Raw genomic sequence first — 18,976 nt, forward strand, 5'->3', positions numbered from 1 at the left:
CGCAGAAAGCATAACCGACCACATAAAACGGCCACAGAAAACGGCCGGTTATGCTTGTGCCATGTCATACTCATAACCGACCGTCGTATACGGTCGGTTTTATATGTTGCCACATCATGCAGAACGTCGTCGTTCAGTTACTTTGACGCGTTATAACCAACCACGCGACCGTCGGTCGGTTTTAGTATTGCAATGTCTGGGCGGTCGGTTTTGACCTGTTTTCTTGTAGTGTCTGCTGCTTCTGCGAAAAGAAATTATTACTATAAGAAAAGCCTGTAAATTCGACAGGAAATTTTTTGTCAAAATTTAGGCCAAAAAACTATACCTCCCACCAAATTTGGCCAAAAATTCTGAATTCTACATCTAGACATCTATATTAGCTACACCATATTCAGTAGAAATTATAACCTCGTCGGCCATTTCATCATATTCACCTAGCTAGGGCTACGAGTTATGTTTTCATTAATGACGGCAAATTGGTCACTTGCATTCTAAATTGAAGATTAATAAAGGGATGATTGTTTGTAGTGTATATAAGTTCGGATATTGAGGTGGAGTTATTGTAATGGCCTTTAAGGCATTGCATGAAGGGTTTGAGAAATCATCATTTAAAGTTAAAGATGCCCATGAGAATGTTTTAAAAAAAAATAAAAACAGTGTAAATTAAGATAAAAACCCTGCAGATGAGCCCCGTGCTCTAAAGGATCCCCTGCACAAGTCAAAGACGCTGAGAAGATGAAGCTACCAGAAGATGAGGCTGGTTAGGAGTTTGAAATTGTTCTTCTGACAATTTCAAATTTATTTTATGATATTTAAATTTTTTTTGGGATCGACAATGATTTTAAAATTTGGGAGAAGTGAATAGTTTATATATGGACTATGTTGGAATCCATTTTGGGGAACGGTAAGAAATATATAAAATAATAAAATTGTTTCAATAATGATAATTTTTAATAAAATGGTATTCTATAATAAGATAAATATAACTCGAAAATAAAATATTAAATGAAATATGATCATATTTTTTTTCTTCAAATTACTGAAACACAAAGGATATTTAATAATATAATACTAACTAATTATAGTAAAAAAATTATATATTTGATGAAAAGTTAAATAGATAAAAAAAATTGACGAAAATTATCAAGAATTGAATATATCTAGGCCGAATATTATGGGCAAAGTTTGAAAACACATGGAAAACTTTTGATAAAAGGTCATGAAATTAACAGAGAACATGTGTTTTGAATTACTTTAAAAATGAAATGCAACTACAAAAGTATAACACCAGAGTAATGTATAGAATAACTTAAACAAACAAGTCGGGCAGAAAAAATCTACGTGCAAAATCACCTATAAAACAAAAACAAATCTTTGAAATTCTTACAAATATTAAAATATTTTGTAACACACCTTAAAACATGTTACTCTCTTCGTCCCACCAGATTCTTTAGAATATTGAGCACCGGACTTAGCACTCATTTTACGGCTCCGATTAATTATGTTTCTATAAATTATTTTAAATTATTATTATTCTTAATAAAAATATAATATTTAAATTTTTATTATAAAAAGAAAATTTCAAAAATAAGTTATAGACTATGCAAAGTTTAAAATGCGTTTGGAGCAGTGAAAAAATATGTAAAAAAATATGTGCTACAGAAAGTTTAAATTAACACCATGTAATAAATACCCCATATATAAAAGGAGACAAATGCTTTGGGATTTTAATAGTATAGATGAGTCTCCAATAGCACATCACATCATTGGATAATTATCAGGGCAAAAGGGGAAAAGGGGGCTAGATCTCTTTGGAATTTAACAGTACAGTATCAATGAGTCTCCAATAGCATCATCATTCGATAATTATCAGGGCAAAAGGGGGCTAGATCTCTTTGGGCTAAAAGGGGCTAGATCTCTTTGCAATTTTAATAGTATAGTAGTATAGATCAGTCTCCAATAATTATCAGGGCAAAAGGCTAGATCTTCGGAATTTTAATAGTATAGTATAGATCAGTCATCAATAGCATCATCATCTGATAATAATCCGGGCAAAAGGGCTAGATCTTTGGAAAAGAAGGTACGATTACAGTATTAGGCTTTCTATATATACTAGATTTGAAATGATTTTTATGCTCTTGATAGCCAAGATTTGTATGTACAAGAAGATCTGTATGGTCTTAGTAATTTCATGTGATTTGTATGTAAAAACGATTGTCTTGTTCAATTAAATTAATAATTTATTGATTTCTATATATACAAGACTCTAATCTTTGAGATTGAGGATGACATCAGGTGTGCTGTATGTATTCATTATTTTACCTATAGATCTTTGCCAGATCTTTTGTATTCCAGCCTAATTCAGATCTCTGCTGCTGATCTTTGCAATTTCTGCTTTGTTTCCTTAACTTAGGGTTACAAGGAATTTACTGCATCAAGCACAATGAGTCAGCAGCAAAAAAGGGTCAAATTAGAGGTAAGAATTCACCTTTGTAAAACAAATTAAATATGTAACTTTGAATATATGTAACTATCACAATTTTATTGATTGTTTTTGTTTATTGAATTGCAGGAAAACTATGATATAATTTCCCAACTCCCCATGGATCTTCTTTCGCAGTTGGTGTCCTTGTTGCCACTAAAGGAGGCACTCAAGACCAGTACTTTGTCGAAAACTTGGAAGACGATATGGACTACTCACACTGACATTGTATGTGATATCAGTAGTGTACTTGGAGTCTTGCGTGACGAATCTGGAAACATATCTTTGAATGTAAGAGAGGAGCATAGGAATCAATTCATAGAACGTGTCTGTCACTTGATGCAGCAGCGTTTGATGGGTCCTAATATGAGATCAATAGTGATCAGCTTTCCTCTCTCTCGAAAAGATGGTCCTCATGTTGCAAGATGGGTGGGTGATGCCGTCATGAAGGGAGTTCAAACAATCATTCTGAATTTAAATGGAGGTTCTGGTATTGTTTCGTTTCCTTTCTCGATTCTTCGTGCCCCTGGTCAAGCTAGTAAAGTGAGGCAACTGGGGTTAAACTCGTGTAGCCTTAAATCTCTTTCGGTTAGAAATAGGACTCTTGATTCGCTTGTCAACATTCATTTGCAAAGTGTGAATCTCACTGATAAGCAAATGGATGTTATACTTAGCAAGTGCTTTTTTCTAGAGAGTTTGATTTTGAGGAAGTGTGATAAGTTGGCAAGATTTAAGCTCAGTCGAAACCCTAGGTTGAAATTATTGGATATCAGATCCTGTTTGAGATTGAAGAGTATTGAGCTTTATGCCGAGAGCCTTCAAATTCTGGAATTCGACGGTCTATTAGACCACTTTTCGTTTGATCACGTGCCGAAGCTGGTTCAGCTGTTTGCATGTGTATATGGAGAGAAATTTGTACAATTTTCAACTTATGCCCTCTCCAGGATTGCTGTTGATGCACCTCTACTACAGACTCTCACCCTACAAGCTCGCCGGGTAAGTGAAATTGACAACAAACAAAATTATTATTCAGTTTAAAAATTATGATTATAACAAATTAATATATTTCTATTTCAGGTACTGCCCCTGCCAAAGGGAGTATTTACATTTACTAACATAAAGTATTTGGTACTTAAACTTAATCCATGTGATGGTGAAGACGAGCTCGACTGGATTCGCTACATCTTGAAGGCATTTCCTTCTTTGAACAGACTAGAAATAGATGTGAGTACAAAGATTATCTATTTTTCATTGTATATGCAAATGAATTTTATAGAACTGAATGAGATAAGATGTTATTGTGTTAATATAACTTTTCTTCTGCTTGAAGTTTTCACTAGTCGTCCCAAGGAACGCCGGATCGACCAACCAGAGTCATAGAGGACTAGCTGAAGTGAGTCATGAGAATCTCAGAGAATTAGAGGTGACGGGGTATTATGGTGGCCCAGGCCAGGTTGAGGCTGTGAAGCATCTGGTTGATAGGGCATTCAAGCTTGATCTTCTTGTAATCAGTTCACCGGCGAAATTGTACGTCGGTTTGAGAGAGTCCATCCGTGTGGATTTACGTAATGACAACAAATCAAGCTCAGAGAAGATTGAAGAACTCCGTTCTGTACTTCCAAACTCCCTTCGCGTTGATTATTCTAACGTCTGACTTTTATCTTTATTTGGTAGTATACACCGTTTGTGATTGATATTTGAGGATTGAGGTACTTAATAAAAATGTTATGATATATATTTATACTACCATAAAAAGTTATGGTAGTATACACCCATTGTGATGGATATTTAGATTTTTACAATGAATTACTGTCATTTACTTCACTTAATCTTTGGGTTAATATTTTGCTTTTGATTATGAATAGAGGTGAAGCCTATAATTTTTTTACTTCTAAACGATAATATCAAAATATTTTATACTATGTTGACATGTTGAATGCTTCTTATTCATTAATGTAAGTTAGATATCTTGGTTGTGATCATCAACTTTTTGGATTTTGAAGGTGGTGTGTTAATTAGAGGATTGTTATGTTAAGCGCAATATCATGGTATTAAACTTACAATATTCGGTGTGGCGCCCCCAAACCCTCATTCGTTGAATTGAGGTCTACATGGTATCCACACTAGACATAAGTGTGACAAATATCATACATAATAATAATGCTAACTTATTGTGATCAATGGGTATATATCCAGCCCACAGATTCAAGAATCCTTCTACTCTCACTCTTTTATACAATGTTTCTAAATACAAATTATTATATATATTACAAAGCCTGAGAATTAAGGTAACAACCACGCGGCAGTAGATCTAGTCCGATCAACGAGTCCAGGGATATTCATAGAAGTGAAAACTATATATCAAGTGACATGATCGACAAATATGTCACTTAACTTCATATTAGGTGGCTTTCTTGAACAAAAGAAACTAACCTATATCAAGAAAATGGTGGAATGCTTTGAACAATAAAACACCTTTGAATTTTAAAAAGGAACTATAATATCATTTGCTATCTTGAATGGTAAAATAATGATTCTCTAAAATAATATCCAAAAGAAAGAATGTTGAAACAAGGTGATCAATGATAACTTAGATATATAAGTATGCCATTTGAAATCAAACGAGATCTTACATGAATGATCACCGGTACAAATCATCAACCTACACACTGCAATTTACATGATTCACAAGAACTAGGGATGGCAACGGGTCGGATCGGTTCGGATATCTGTGATATCCAAACCCGAACCCGAAAATTTTCACCAAACCCGAACCCGATCCGAACCCGTTTGGATTTGAAAAACAAAACCCGAACCCGATCCAACGGATTTCGGATCGGGTTCGGGTTTTATCCAAACCCGAATTTCTGCACGACTGCGACCACGGAGCTCCGACCAGGGGCGATGCGCGGCACCGTGGTGGGGCTGGGTTCGGTGAACCGAGTTGGTGTTTTGATGATGGGTGTTTAAGGAGTGAAGAACGAACAGAGTGTAAATGAGGATTGTTTTGGGTGATGGTTGAGTATTGTTTTGTTGGTTCGATTGTTTGTGGTAGGGGCTGAAGTTTTGAGCAGGTGAGGGGAAAGTTCAAAGATATGTTAGAAATCGGCAAGTGGGTGTTTTGCAGCTATTTGGGGGTGGGATTGTGGCGATGATAACTGAAGGCAGCGATTAGCCGCGGAAGTAGTAATTGCAGGATTAGTTGAAAATAAGGTATGTCGTCATGAGTCATGACTCATGAGTTCCACTATTGTATTTAGTAATTAGTAATTTATTATAATATATGTTATTATTAAATAATAACTTTAAATTGAAATTTTAAGTATTTATATATATCAGGGACCAAAAAATTATATACAAGATATATGATATATAGTTTATAATATATATCATTCGGATTTTTTTTTCGGGTTTCGGGTTTGGATCGGGTTCGGATCGGATTTGGATTTCGGGTCGGGTTTCGATACGGAATACCTAATATCCAAATCCAAATCCAAACTCGTTCGGGTTTAAAAATTAAATCTCAATCCAAATCCAAATCCAAAATATCGGGTTCGGTAAAATCCATTCGGGCCGAAACGGTCGGATATCCATTCGGATCGGTCTTTTCTGCCATCCCTAACAAGAACTATCATTCACATATATTTGCAAATAAATAACTTCTAAACAAATAAGGAGTGAAATATTAGCCTCTAGTCCTTGGTGTTACACCGGTTCTAGCCGCTCTCCCATATTTATATATATATATCCAAGTTTCGAATTTTTAATATAACTTTTTACTTATTCTTATTCGTTATTTAATTATAAAAATACGATTAAAATATATAAATTATTCTCGAACCTCCTAATGTAGTTATTCTCTTTGGTATATACTAATCTATATATTTTAATACTTTGATATTATTTTAATATATATCTTTTCTCAAACAGACTTTACATAATTACCATTTTAAAAAAAATTATTTTTCACTTCTTTCCACTTGTTATCGTCATTTTATTTTTAAATATTTAATTCATTTTTATTCTATTCTTTGTTCAACATAAATCTTATTTTATCTCTCTATTCGAAATTCCAAGAGGAAATTCCTAAATCCCTCATATAATAATTTTTTAATTTCTTTCTATTTTACCCTTGTCTCGTATATTAATTAATATTTTGGTGAACTAGGGGCGACGTTTTGAAAACACATGAAAAAATTTTGATAAAAGGTCATGAAATTAGTATAGAACATGTGTTTTGAATTATTTTAAAAAAGGAATGCAATACATAATCTCACGCATCTTTTCATGTACAAAAGTACTATAACACCATAGTAATGTTTAATATAACTTAAGCAATCAAGTCAAGTAAAAATACTCTCCGTGCAAAACTACCTATATATAAAAATAAAAAACAAATCCTCCAAATTCTTACAAATATTAAAATATTTTATAACACGCCCTAAAACACCAGGTTCTTTACATTGAGCACTGGGAAAATGTAATTTATTCATTAAAAAAGGGCTTGAGACTCGGCATTCATTTTACGGCTCCGATTAATTATGTTTCTATAAATTATTTTAATTTTTTATTATTCTCAATAAAAATATAATGTTTAAATTTATATTTTAAAAAAAAATTAAAAATAAGTTATAGAACTATACAGAGCTTAAAATGCATTTGGAGCAGTAAAAAAATATGTAAAAGAAATGTGTGTGACAGAGAGTTTAAATTAAGAGCATGTAAATACCCCATATATAAAGGGGACAAATGCTTTGGGATTTTAATAGTGTAGATGAGTCTCCAATAGCACATCACATAATTGGATGATTATGGGGCAAAAGGGGGCTAGATCTTTTGGAATTTTAATAGTATAGTATAGATCAGTCTGATAATTATCAGGGCAAAAGGGGCTAATTTCTTTGGGCAAAAGGGCTATAGATCTCTTTGAAATTTTAATAGTATAGTATAGATCAGTCTACAATACCATCATCTCCTAATAATCAAGGCAAAAGGGCTAGATCTTTGGAAGAGACGGTACGATTACAGTATTAGGCTTTCTATAGGGCAAAAGGGCTAGATCTTTGGAAAAGAAGGTACGATTACAGTATTTGGCTTTCTATATATACTAGATTTGTATGTACGATATGATTTGTATGCTCTTGATAGTCAAGATTTGTATGTACAAGAAGATCTATATGGTCTTAGTAATTCCATGTGATTTGTATGTAAAAACGATTGTCTGTTTCAATTAAATTATAATTTATTGATTTCTATATATACAAGACTCTAATCTTTGAGATTGAGGATGGTATCAGGTGTGCTGTATGTGTTCATTATTTTAACTATAGATCTTTGCCAGATCTTTTGGATTCCAGCCTAATTCAGATCTCTGCTGCTGATCTTTGCGATTTGTGCTTTGTTTCCTTGAATTAGGGTTACAAGGAATTTACTGCATCTAAGTACAATGAGTCAGCAGCAAAAAATGGTCAAATTAGAGGTAAGAATTCACCTTTGTAAAACAAATGAAATATGTAACTTTGAATATATGTAAGTATCACAATTTTATTCATTGTTTTTGTTTATTGAATTGCAGAAAAACTATGATATAATTTCCCAACTCCCCATGGATCTTCTTTCGCAGTTGGTGTCCTTGTTGCCACTAAAGGAGGCACTCAAGACCAGTACTTTGTCGAAAACTTGGAAGACTATATGGACTACTCACACTGACATTGTATGTGATATCAGTAGTGTACTTGGCGTCTTGCGTGACGAATCTGGAAATGTATCTTTAAATGTAAGAGAGGAGCATAGGAATCAATTCATAGAACGTGTCGGTCACTTGATGCAGCAGCGTTTGATGGGTCCTAATATGAGATCAATAGTTATCAGCTTTCCTCTTTCTCGAAAAGATGGTCCTCATGTTGCAAGATGGGTGGGTGATGCCGTCATGAAGGGAGTTCAAACAATCATACTGAATTTAAAAGGAGGTTCTGGTATTGTTTCGTTTCCTTTCTCGATTCTTCGTGCCCCTGGTCAAGCTAGTAAAGTGAGGCAACTAGGGTTAAACTCGTGTAGCCTTAAATCTCTTTCGGTTAGAAATAGGACTCTTGATGCGCTTGTCAACATTCATTTGCAAAGTGTGAATCTCACTGATAAGCAAATGGATGTTATACTTAGCAAGTGCTTTTTTCTAGAGAGTTTGGTTTTGAGGAAGTGTGATAAGTTGGCAAGATTTAAGCTCACTAGTCAAAACCCTAGGTTGAAATTCTTGGATATCAGATCCTGTTTGAGATTGAAGAGTATTGAGCTTTATGCCGAGAGCCTTCAAATAGTGGAATTCGACGGTCTATTAGACCACTTTTCGTTTGATCACTTGCCGAAGCTTGTTCACCTATTTGCATGTGTATCTGGAGAGAAATTTGTGCAATTTTCAACTTATGCTCTCTCCAGGATTGCTGTTGATGCACCTCTACTACAGACTCTCAACCTACAAGTTCGCCGGGTAAGTGAAATTGACAACAAACAAAATTATTATTCAGTTTAAAAATTATGATTATAACAAATTAATATATTTCTATTTCAGGTACTGCCCCTGCCAAAAGGAGTATTTACATTTACTAACATAAAGTATTTGGTACTTAAACTTAATCCATGTGATGGTGAAGACGAGCTCGACTGGATTCGCTACATCTTGAAGGCATTTCCTTTTTTGAACAGACTACAATTAGATGTGAGTACAAAGATTATCTATTTTTCATTGTATATATGCAAATGAATTTTAAAGAAATGAATGAGATAAGATGTTATTGTGTTAATATAATTACTTTTCTTCTGCTTGAAGTTTTCACTAGTCGTCCCAAGGAACGTCGGATCGACCAACCAGAGTCATAGAGGACTAGCTGAAGTGAGTCCTGAGAATCTCTGCAGAGAACTAGAGGTGACGGGGTATTATGGTGGCCCAGGCCAGGTTGAGGCTGTGAAGCATCTGGTTGATAGGGCATTCAAGCTTGATCTTCTTGTAATCAGTTCACCGGCGAGATTGTACGTCGGTTCGAGAGAGTTCATCCGTGTGGATTTACGTAATGACAACAAATCAAGCTCAGAGAAGATTGAAGAACTCCGTCCTGTACTTCCAAACTCCCTTCGCGTTGATTATTCTAACCTCTGACTTTTATCTTTATTTGGTAGTTATATACACCGTTTGTGATGGATATTTGAGGATTGAGGTACTTAATAAAAATGTTATGATAAATATTTATACTACCATAAAAATTTATGGTAGTATACACCCTTTGTGATGGATATTTAGGTTTTTACAGTGAATTACTGTCATTTAATTCACTTAATTTTTGGGTTAATATTTTGCTTTTGATTATGAATAGAGGTGAAGCCTATAAATTTTTTACTTCTAAACGATAATATCAAAATATTTTATACTATGTTGACATGTTGAATGCTTCTTATTCATTAATGTAAGTTAGATATCTTGGTTGTGATCATCAATTTTTTGGATTTTGAAGGCTGGTGTGTTAATTAGAGGATTGTTATGTTAAGCACAATATGGTAGTATATATCAATCTTACAATATTCAGTGTGGCGTTCCAGACCTGCATCCCTTGACGTCTCCTTGGTATCCACACTAGTAGTTATAATAGTAGTTATAAGTGCGACAAATATCATACATAATAATTATACTAACTTATCCTCACCAATGATTTTCAAACCCACAGATTCAAGGATCCTTCCTAAGGATTAAGATAGCAACCATGAGGTCTTATTATTATAATAAATTGATCTAATCTGATCAATGAGTCCGGGATTATTCATAGATCGTAAAAGTTATCCAGCGACAACTTCATATTACGTGGCTTTCTTGAACAAAAGAGACTAATTAATATCAATAAAACGGTGGAATGCTTTGAACAATAAAGCACCCTTGAGCTTTAGAAAAGGAACTATAATTTCAATCAAGTCTTTCAAATAAGTTGCATAAACTTAGGAAATTCAATAAAAAAAAAACAATTTTTAAGTATAGGAGGTTCTCCATCAAACACCTCAAACAATGAGTTGAAGATATTTCAGATAATAATATTTACATGAATTTTGGAGATAATTAAATCCACTTTTATTATGGGCTATATATCTTGAATGATAAAATAGTGATTATTCTCTAAATTAATATCCAAGAGAAAGAATGTTGAAACAAGGTGATGAATGATTACTTAGATAAGTATGTCATTTGAAATGGAACAAGATCTTAAATGAATGATCACTAGTACAAGTCATCAATCCACACACTGCAATTTACGTAATTCACAGGAACTATCATTCACATATATTTTGCAAGTAAGGAAAATGTTTGGTGTGTACAAAATTTTGTACATAATAACATGTTAACATGTGGTGGGTTTTAATTGGAATGGGCCTCATGTATTCACATCATTAACCCAATTAAAACATTTTGTGTCAATTGCAATGTTATTATGTACAATTTTTTTTGTATACAATTATGTGCACCTAGCACTACTCTACAAATGATACCTTCCTAAGAAATCAGGAATGAAATATTGGCCTCGAGTCCTTGGTTTACACAGATGTTCGTTCTAGCCACTTTCCCATATTTATATATTTTTCAAGTTTCAAAATTTTAATATATAACCTTTTAGTTATTCTTGTTCAATATTTTATTATAAAAACATGATTAAAATAAATTATCTCGAACCTCATAATGTAGTTATTGTCTTTGGTATATACTAATTTATATATTTTAATACTTTGATATGATTTCAATATATATCCTTTCTCAAATAGACTTCACGTAATTACCATTTATAAAAAAAATTGTCACTTCTTTCCATTATTTCTGCTTTTATCGTCATTTTATTTTTAAACATTTAACCCATTTTTATTTTATTCTTTGTTCAAAATAAATCCTATTTTATCTCATTATTCGAAATTCCACAAATATATAATCGGTCATATATGACCGGTCATATTTAAGTAGTCACATTTAATTAAATATGACCGGAAAGATTAAATTCCACTAAGCTATGACCGGCCGATTATTTCCGGTCATAATTAGCTATATGTGACCGTCAGCGGTCGAATTTGGCTAAATATGACCGGAAATTGTCGGTCAAATTTAGCCGTTTTGTAGTAGTGAAATTCCTAAATCTCTAATGTAACAATTTTTTTATTTCTTTCTATTGTATACTTAATATTTCGGTACCGAACCACGGGCTGAATTCCTTTTCAGCAGCCTCTCCTCTTCTTAAAATCAGTTCACCGGCGAAATTGTACATTGGATTGCGAGACTCGATCACTGTGAATTTATGTCATGAGAAAATTGAAGAACTCCGGTCTGCAATTCCAAACTCCCTTCGTGTAGATTATTTTGTAACCTCTGACTTTTATCTCTGAGGGTCGAGGTACTTGTAAAATGTTAAGATAAATATTTATACTGCCAAAGTTTAGGTACAGCATGTGTTTTGCATACTTTTGGAAAAAGCATTTTTCACACTTAGTACTGCTTCTCTTAGTTCAGCATACTTTTTGCTATTTAACTTGGTTTAGGTACACAAACCGTACAAAACCTATACTACAGGTAGACACTCGGCAATTTAGTCACATATATCACAAGGCATTACTTACAAAACGCAAAAGTAATTTATGTTTTCCGTTTGTTTATTGTATCGATTATATGCATAGCTGGGGTTAGCAAGAACTGCTTTATGCTAAGCTGCAAGCAATTAGTACTGATACTTCACATCCGCACTAGTACAAATTGGACTTTTAGCGTCGGTCTAATAACCCCTAAAGCGCCGGTTAAGTGGCGTAGCAAATGTAGAAGACGCTATAGGTATAGACTTTTAGCATCGGTTAAGTAGGCGATGCATATTCGTGACAATAGCGTCGGTAAACCTAAAGCGTCGGCGTTTTGCCCGACGACGCATAAAAGTATCTATAGCGTCGGTTTTCTCTTTAACCGACGCTAAAGAGGTGACGCGGAAAGTCATTTTTGTACTAGTGCCGTCATTATAGTTCAATTCAGTATTATTTAGTAGAATAGCAGCCTGACTGCAACATTTATTTATTAGTTGAGATTAAAATTCAACAAATGAACAAAATGAGTCGGCAACAAAAAATTGTCAAATTAGGGGTAAGATTTCACCTTCTTCAAACAAATTCATGGCTTTATTTGTCACGCAGAAAAACTATTACTTTGAATATATATATGAAACTATCACATTTATTTATTGTTTGTTTATTAAATTGAAGTCAAACAATGATATCCTTCCCCGACTCCCGGTCTCCATTCTTTCGCTGTTGGTGTAGTTCTTGTCAACAAGGGAGGCACCGAAGACAAATACTTTGTCGAAAAGTTGGAAGTTAATATGAACTATCCACGCTGATATTGTATGATATCAGTCGTGTACTTGAGAAATATTGCATACGGGATCAATTCAAAAAATTGTTGATCACATGATGGTGCAGCGTGCAGCGTTTGATGGGTCCAAATTTGGAATCAATTGTAATCAAATTTCTTCTTTCTCGAAAAGATGGTTCCCGTGTTTGAAGATATGTTGGTAATGCAGTCAAGAAGTGGAGTTGAATCAATCATTCTGAATTTCGATGGAGGTTCTGGTATTGTCTCAGTTCCTTTTTCAATTCTTATTTTCCGTGGTCTAGCATGTAAAGTCAAGCATCTACGGTTAATCTCATGCAATCTTAAATCTCTATCTCTTAAAAATAGTACTCTTGATTTAGCTTGTCAATATTCAATTGAAAAGTATGAATTTCACCGATACACAAATCACTACACAAGACACAAACCATCCGCCATAAGTTCCGAATTTACGACGGACTATCGTAAAATTCTGTCGTTATTCTCGAGTAGCAAGTTTAGAAAAACATCATAATTTTCGACATGCGTCGTATGTAAAAAAGCATCACAAGTTTAACTTGGCGAGCGCCCTCAATTTCAGTATAATAATAGCTAAACGTATGACGTCTAATTAATCATGTGATAACTCGTTTGTGACATAAATTTTCGTCGTAAGGTAACTACCGACGTAATCTACTGTTATGAACGTCAATCGCAAGTTTTTGGAGAAAACTTAAACATACAAAATATATATTTCTGTCATAATCTTAAGAATCTATATCACTGTCATTTTATATCATTAAAATAGGTCCAAAACTTTCACACATCCAATCCTTGTTCAATACCGTCTAATACTATAACAAACATTTTAACTAATAGAAACCAATCCAACAAATAAATCGATCGGCAATACCATAATTTCACCGAATAACATCCTAACAAATATATGTACACACAAGCAAAAAGCTAAAGTTATACAAACATATATGATACATCCAAAGCATGTAGTAGCTAGATTCTAGTCCGAGACTTGTAGTTGGGTAGCTGTATAGTAAAAGTCGTCGTGAAAGAGGTATAGACAGTACCACGGCAAAGAGCAAGGAAGACATAAAATACTGTACAGCAGAGGCCAAGTTATCAGAAGATGAAGCACTGAGAGTTGCCTTACAAAGCAGACACACCCCTCGAAAGTGGAAAAATTGTGGACTCTCACAACTGCTCACTCCCACCCTGTTGATCTCTCCTCCAGCTTGAAACATCTCTTCAGCAGCAACTGGTGACCAGCACCTGATAATGAGAGAATTCAGGTCCCAAACTCAAAAGTCAAAACTACGTAAGGATAAGCCAAATAATGCTGCAAATGCAGATGAACATTTATATACTTTTCCTTTGAAACTTAAATTATCCTGATTATCAATTAAAAGACTTTAAAATTTTCCACTAACCTTCGAGAAATCAACCCTCTTATTGCTTTCATCTTCATCTAATCCTTCATTCATCACTTCTTCAAGTTTTTTCTTGTATGCAGCTGTCACCTATTAGTCTGGTTTGTAGAAATAAATACCTAAATATGATATATTCCAAACTTGCATTTTTCTAAAATTTCAAATTCTCACATAGCATTTCTGTTAGTATAAATTCAGAGGGACGCTTAGAATGACCTGCATAAATTTAGGTCACAGATGCCTGACTTTTAACATTTTGATTATGCCTAACCATCCTGTAATAAAACTTTAAAAAACACAGTAAAATTTTAAATTATGGCACTGCTGCGAGTTTTGCTTGGCGGTATATGAGAAAATTTCTTGTTAACTAATAATTAAACTAGGTTAGACGACCCTTGATTCTATAAAGTGAAAATCAATGATAGAATACCAAGAAACTTTTTCACAATTTGTAATGATTCGAACAATAGACAAAATTCTCCTGGTTTTTCTTTGCACTTACTTTCTGATCTTTACTTAATACTGCATATACTTTCTCCTGATCACCTGCAATATATATTGACAAATATATAAGATATCAATAAACATCCAGAATAAAAATTTATAGCAAATTTGCAACAAAAAAACATTGATGGATACATACAGAAAACATTAATGTTTACACCCTTTTACGAAGGAGTCGAATGTTTTCTACTTTGCTGCTTGAGGGGAATTTTGGTCCCTGCTTTGTGTAGGGATTGTTTTTAACTGGCTAGCAGAAAGCTTGCTGTAAAATACATCCCTCTAAAAATATAGAAGTACTCTAATTTAGCAACTAATCATTTTAAGCTGCCCTCACTTTATCTGATAGAGATGAAGCAGCCATTTTATGTCATTAACTGAGTCATTAATTAGTTAGTCGATAATATATATATGTTGACTGCTGAAACCTACCTACGACAACCACAGAAAAATCATGAGAGCACTCCTAACAAGAATGAAACTAGAACATATTGCATGTATGCTGATTAGACCTGGCCAACCCGGCGGTGGGGGCTCGTGACCAGCCCTGTGGTAAGGCAGTCCGGTCCAGTCCCGAGAGCAATTTGAGCCGGCGGACCATGATCGGTATTAGTGACGATTCGGCCCGTCCGATTCAAACCTGTTTCGAGTCAAATTTCAGTGAAAATTTTTATGGCTACACTATTCTAGTTTTTTGTGCGGGAACCACCCGATGATGAAGGAAGAACCATAATAGCATTCTCACATCAGATGCTGGAATAAAGAGCAAAGAAAGAATCATAATAGCATTCTCACATGAGATGCAGGAATAAAAAGTAAGTTAATACTCCCTCGGTACCAAAATAGTTGTCACATTTCATTTGGTTTTGTGACGGTGAAATTGACCAAAGTTTGACTGAAATTTATTAATATTTTATCAATTGACAAAATAAAAAAAAATATGTCACCGAAAATAACAGTTTTATAAAATAATGAGCGATTGACTTATAATCTTTAGTCAAAACTTAGTCAATTTGACCAACAAAAATAGAAATGTGACAACTATTTTGGGACGGAGGGAGTAAGTTATTAATAAATCATGCTTTGACGGTTTAAAATAAAATATAATTTTGACTAAAAAAATAATAGAAGTGTGTAGGTAATTCTAGATTATTCTTGCACTACTAGAAAAACGGGTAAAAGAATTTTCTAGAATTTTCTAGTAGTGCAAGAATAATGTAGAATCACCTACACATTTCTATTATTTTATAATAAAATAAGTGTGTAGGTGATTCTAGATTATTCTTGGTACATGTATTTGTATTTTAATGTTCAATATATCAGTCTAGATGCATCTAATTTCTAGAATTTTAAATGTTTTAGAAATTAAATGGACCTAGACTAATACATTGAACATTAAAAAACAAATGCATGTATCAAGAATAATCTAGAATCAGTCACATATTTCTATTATTTTATAATCAAAATTATATTATATTTTAACATTAACATGAATCATGACCTCCTAAAATATTCAAGTAAGTTTTATACAATTATATAAAATAGTATACACTTAATCTAAATGACTTTAGTCTATAACTTTGAACCAAAATTGATTTGATTGTCATCTGAATTCTTTTAATTTTAATTTCAATTTAATCCAAACCAAAATTGATTGAATATTATACAAAATAAGAACGTGAACTATACAGTATTATATACAATCAATTTAAAATGTATCTAGATATATTACAATCAAGCATATTGAATGATCCTAACTTGATTCAATCTAACCATACCGAATTATATGCAATCAAATCAAGATTTTATCTAAATATATTATAATAGAAAATGACCCCAACTTGGTTCAATTCAAAATTGATCAGCTTAATTTAATTATAAGTTTAATTAATTATATTTATTTTTGATATATTAGTGTGGACATGTGTTTTATATGAAGTTCTAGTAATAGAGTCTAACTATGCTAAATTTTATTATATTTTTTTCACAATTTTACACAGATAGTAGGGTTGGTTTAAGGAGAAAAACATCCAAGGAATTAAAGAACTTTATTAGTGACAGCTGAATCTATATACATAAGAGCGGACCATGCATAGAAGTTGCATCACATAAGCTAAAGAGACCACCTGCAAGAAGCCTCAAACTGGTGACGAAAGTAGTTTACCTCAATAATAAATCTGATGCACAAAATATGGTCATTTTTATAAGGTGAGAAGCAAGGGTTAGAAATTATGATATTACCTGCCCAATCCTATGAGCACGATCTTCAGCTTGAATAATGTCCCCTGGAGTCCATGACAGCTCCGCAAATATCACGGCACTTGCAGCTGTTAAGGTTAACCCAACACCTGCAGCTCTAATTGATAGCTGGAGTCAGGTTTGTTAAATTAAAAAAATTATCCTAGTCAATATAGAAGTGTTTGGTATTTGGTCGGAATGATAGTAATTATTTAAAAAATATATATATAATGATAACCAAATTTTGGTAGTTTGGTATTTGGTCGGAATGAGATTTTGCATATTAATAAAGAGCAGAGATGAGTAGAGCGGTACACGAAAGATGAAGAAAGCACATATCACCTGACTAGGAAGAGCTGCGTTATGCTAGGCTCCAAGCAACTAGTACATCACATCTGTCATTTTAGTTCAATTTAGTATTAATAGTAGAGTAGCAGCAACATCTAGTAATAAGTTTAGATATAAACTTACTTTACTTTGGTTGCACACAATGGCCTTACTACCATATCCATCATCTTCATATAGATCTTCACACACTACCATGGGCATGCCTTCCCATGTTAATCATCTCAATTTAGAGTCCTCTTATTCAATATCATACCAAATGAAAAGAAAATTTAAAAGTTTAGAGAAAATACGATAATCAACAATGAGTCCGGGGATATTCATAGAATTGAAAGTTATTCAGCAGACAAATATGTTACGTAAGATCAAATTATGTGGCTCTATTGAGCAGAAGAGACTAACCAATATCTAGAAAATGGTGGAATGATCACTGGTACAACAATCAAACCACACATGGTCATTCACGTAATTTACACAACCATGATCAATTATAATTGCCAAAATCAAACAAATAGTATGAGACGACCAAATTTCAACTCAACAAAATTCAGCTAATCATATAACTAATACTCCTTGATCATTATAATTGAAAAACAAGATTGGAGATTCCTAGTCTAAGCGACAAAATGGGATTTCTTGGTCACATACAATATACAGTTAAACGTCAAGGAACATCTGTGAAACATGAGAGTGATTAGAATTGTACCTGGCCTTGGGTTGGTATACGAGGTAACGGGGTGCAATGGGATAGATAGCAGAGAGCTGCAATTGGAAAATTTCACTGCGCTGTACAATGCAACTAAATTGTCTCATTGCAGCTCTCGGGTATCTATCCCATTGCACCCTGTTACCTCCTAAACTAACCCAAGTCCAGGTACAATTCTAATCACTCTCATCTTTCACAATGTTCCTTAACGTTTAATTATATCTTGTATAATCAAGAAATCCCATTTTGTGGCTTAGACTAGGAATCTCCAATCTTGTTTTTCAAATATGCTATGATCAAGGTGTATCAGTCATATGATTTGCTGAATTTTGTTTGAGTCGAAGTTTGGTTTGATAATGTGTATTTGATTTCGACAATTATAATTGATCATGGTTGTGCAATCTCAATTGCAACTGTAGGAACTTTAACAATATATTTGAAAATTAAGTTTGAAAACATGTTTATTCTTGCAAATTTCCCTATTCTTAATTTGATTATGTAACTATCTCATTTTATTTATTGTTTGTTTATTGAAATTGCAGGAAAACAATGGTCAATATTCTTTGGCGGTTGATGTCGTTCTTGCCACTAAAGGGAGAACCGAAGACAAGTTCTTTGTCAAATAGTTGGAAGTTACTATGGACTATCCACACTGGTAAATTGTATGTGATATCAGTTGTAAAATTGGGATATTCTGTGACGAATCTGTATCTGTAGTCGAGTTGCATCAATAGCAATACATGATCGTGCATAAGTTGAAAATTCTACAAATTTGTCTCCGGATACACATGCAAACAGCTGAACCAGCTTCGGCACATGATCAAACGAAAAGTGGTCTAATAGACCGTCGAATTCCAGTATTTGAAGACTCTTGGCATAAAGTTGAATATTCT

The 18,976-nt window shown here is 33.5% G+C and overlaps 2 protein-coding genes and 1 long non-coding RNA gene across 4 annotated transcripts; 2 read left to right on the top strand and 1 right to left on the bottom strand.

The window, feature by feature from the left end:
• The first annotated feature begins 565 nt into the window (after positions 1-565).
• Positions 566-4,136, top strand: LOC108199435 (F-box/LRR-repeat protein At3g26922-like). Its single transcript, XM_064083823.1, has 5 exons — positions 566-634; positions 2,414-2,476; positions 2,573-3,478; positions 3,560-3,706; positions 3,813-4,136. The coding sequence occupies exons 1-5, from the start codon at positions 566-568 to the stop codon at positions 4,134-4,136; spliced, it is 1,509 nt and encodes a 502-aa protein (XP_063939893.1).
• A 3,792-nt stretch (positions 4,137-7,928) lies between these two features.
• LOC135148530 (F-box/FBD/LRR-repeat protein At2g04230-like) lies at positions 7,929-9,632 on the top strand. Its single transcript, XM_064083824.1, has 4 exons — positions 7,929-7,961; positions 8,058-8,966; positions 9,048-9,194; positions 9,306-9,632. The coding sequence occupies exons 1-4, from the start codon at positions 7,929-7,931 to the stop codon at positions 9,630-9,632; spliced, it is 1,416 nt and encodes a 471-aa protein (XP_063939894.1).
• Positions 9,633-13,865: 4,233 nt separating this feature from the next.
• LOC108199434 (uncharacterized) lies at positions 13,866-17,514 on the bottom strand. Of its 2 annotated transcripts, none has more exons than XR_010286513.1 (4): positions 17,375-17,514; positions 17,036-17,142; positions 14,294-14,839; positions 13,866-14,135 (listed from the first exon to the last, which is right to left on the bottom strand). It is a non-coding gene; the product is annotated as an uncharacterized LOC108199434 (long non-coding RNA). The 2 variants fall into 2 exon arrangements; XR_010286514.1 differs by having other exon boundaries at positions 17,036-17,150.
• Between the last annotated feature and the right edge of the window lie 1,462 nt (positions 17,515-18,976).

This window comes from Daucus carota, chromosome 8, assembly GCF_001625215.2.
Source record: "Daucus carota subsp. sativus chromosome 8, DH1 v3.0, whole genome shotgun sequence".
Lineage (NCBI taxonomy): Eukaryota > Viridiplantae > Streptophyta > Magnoliopsida > Apiales > Apiaceae > Daucus > Daucus carota.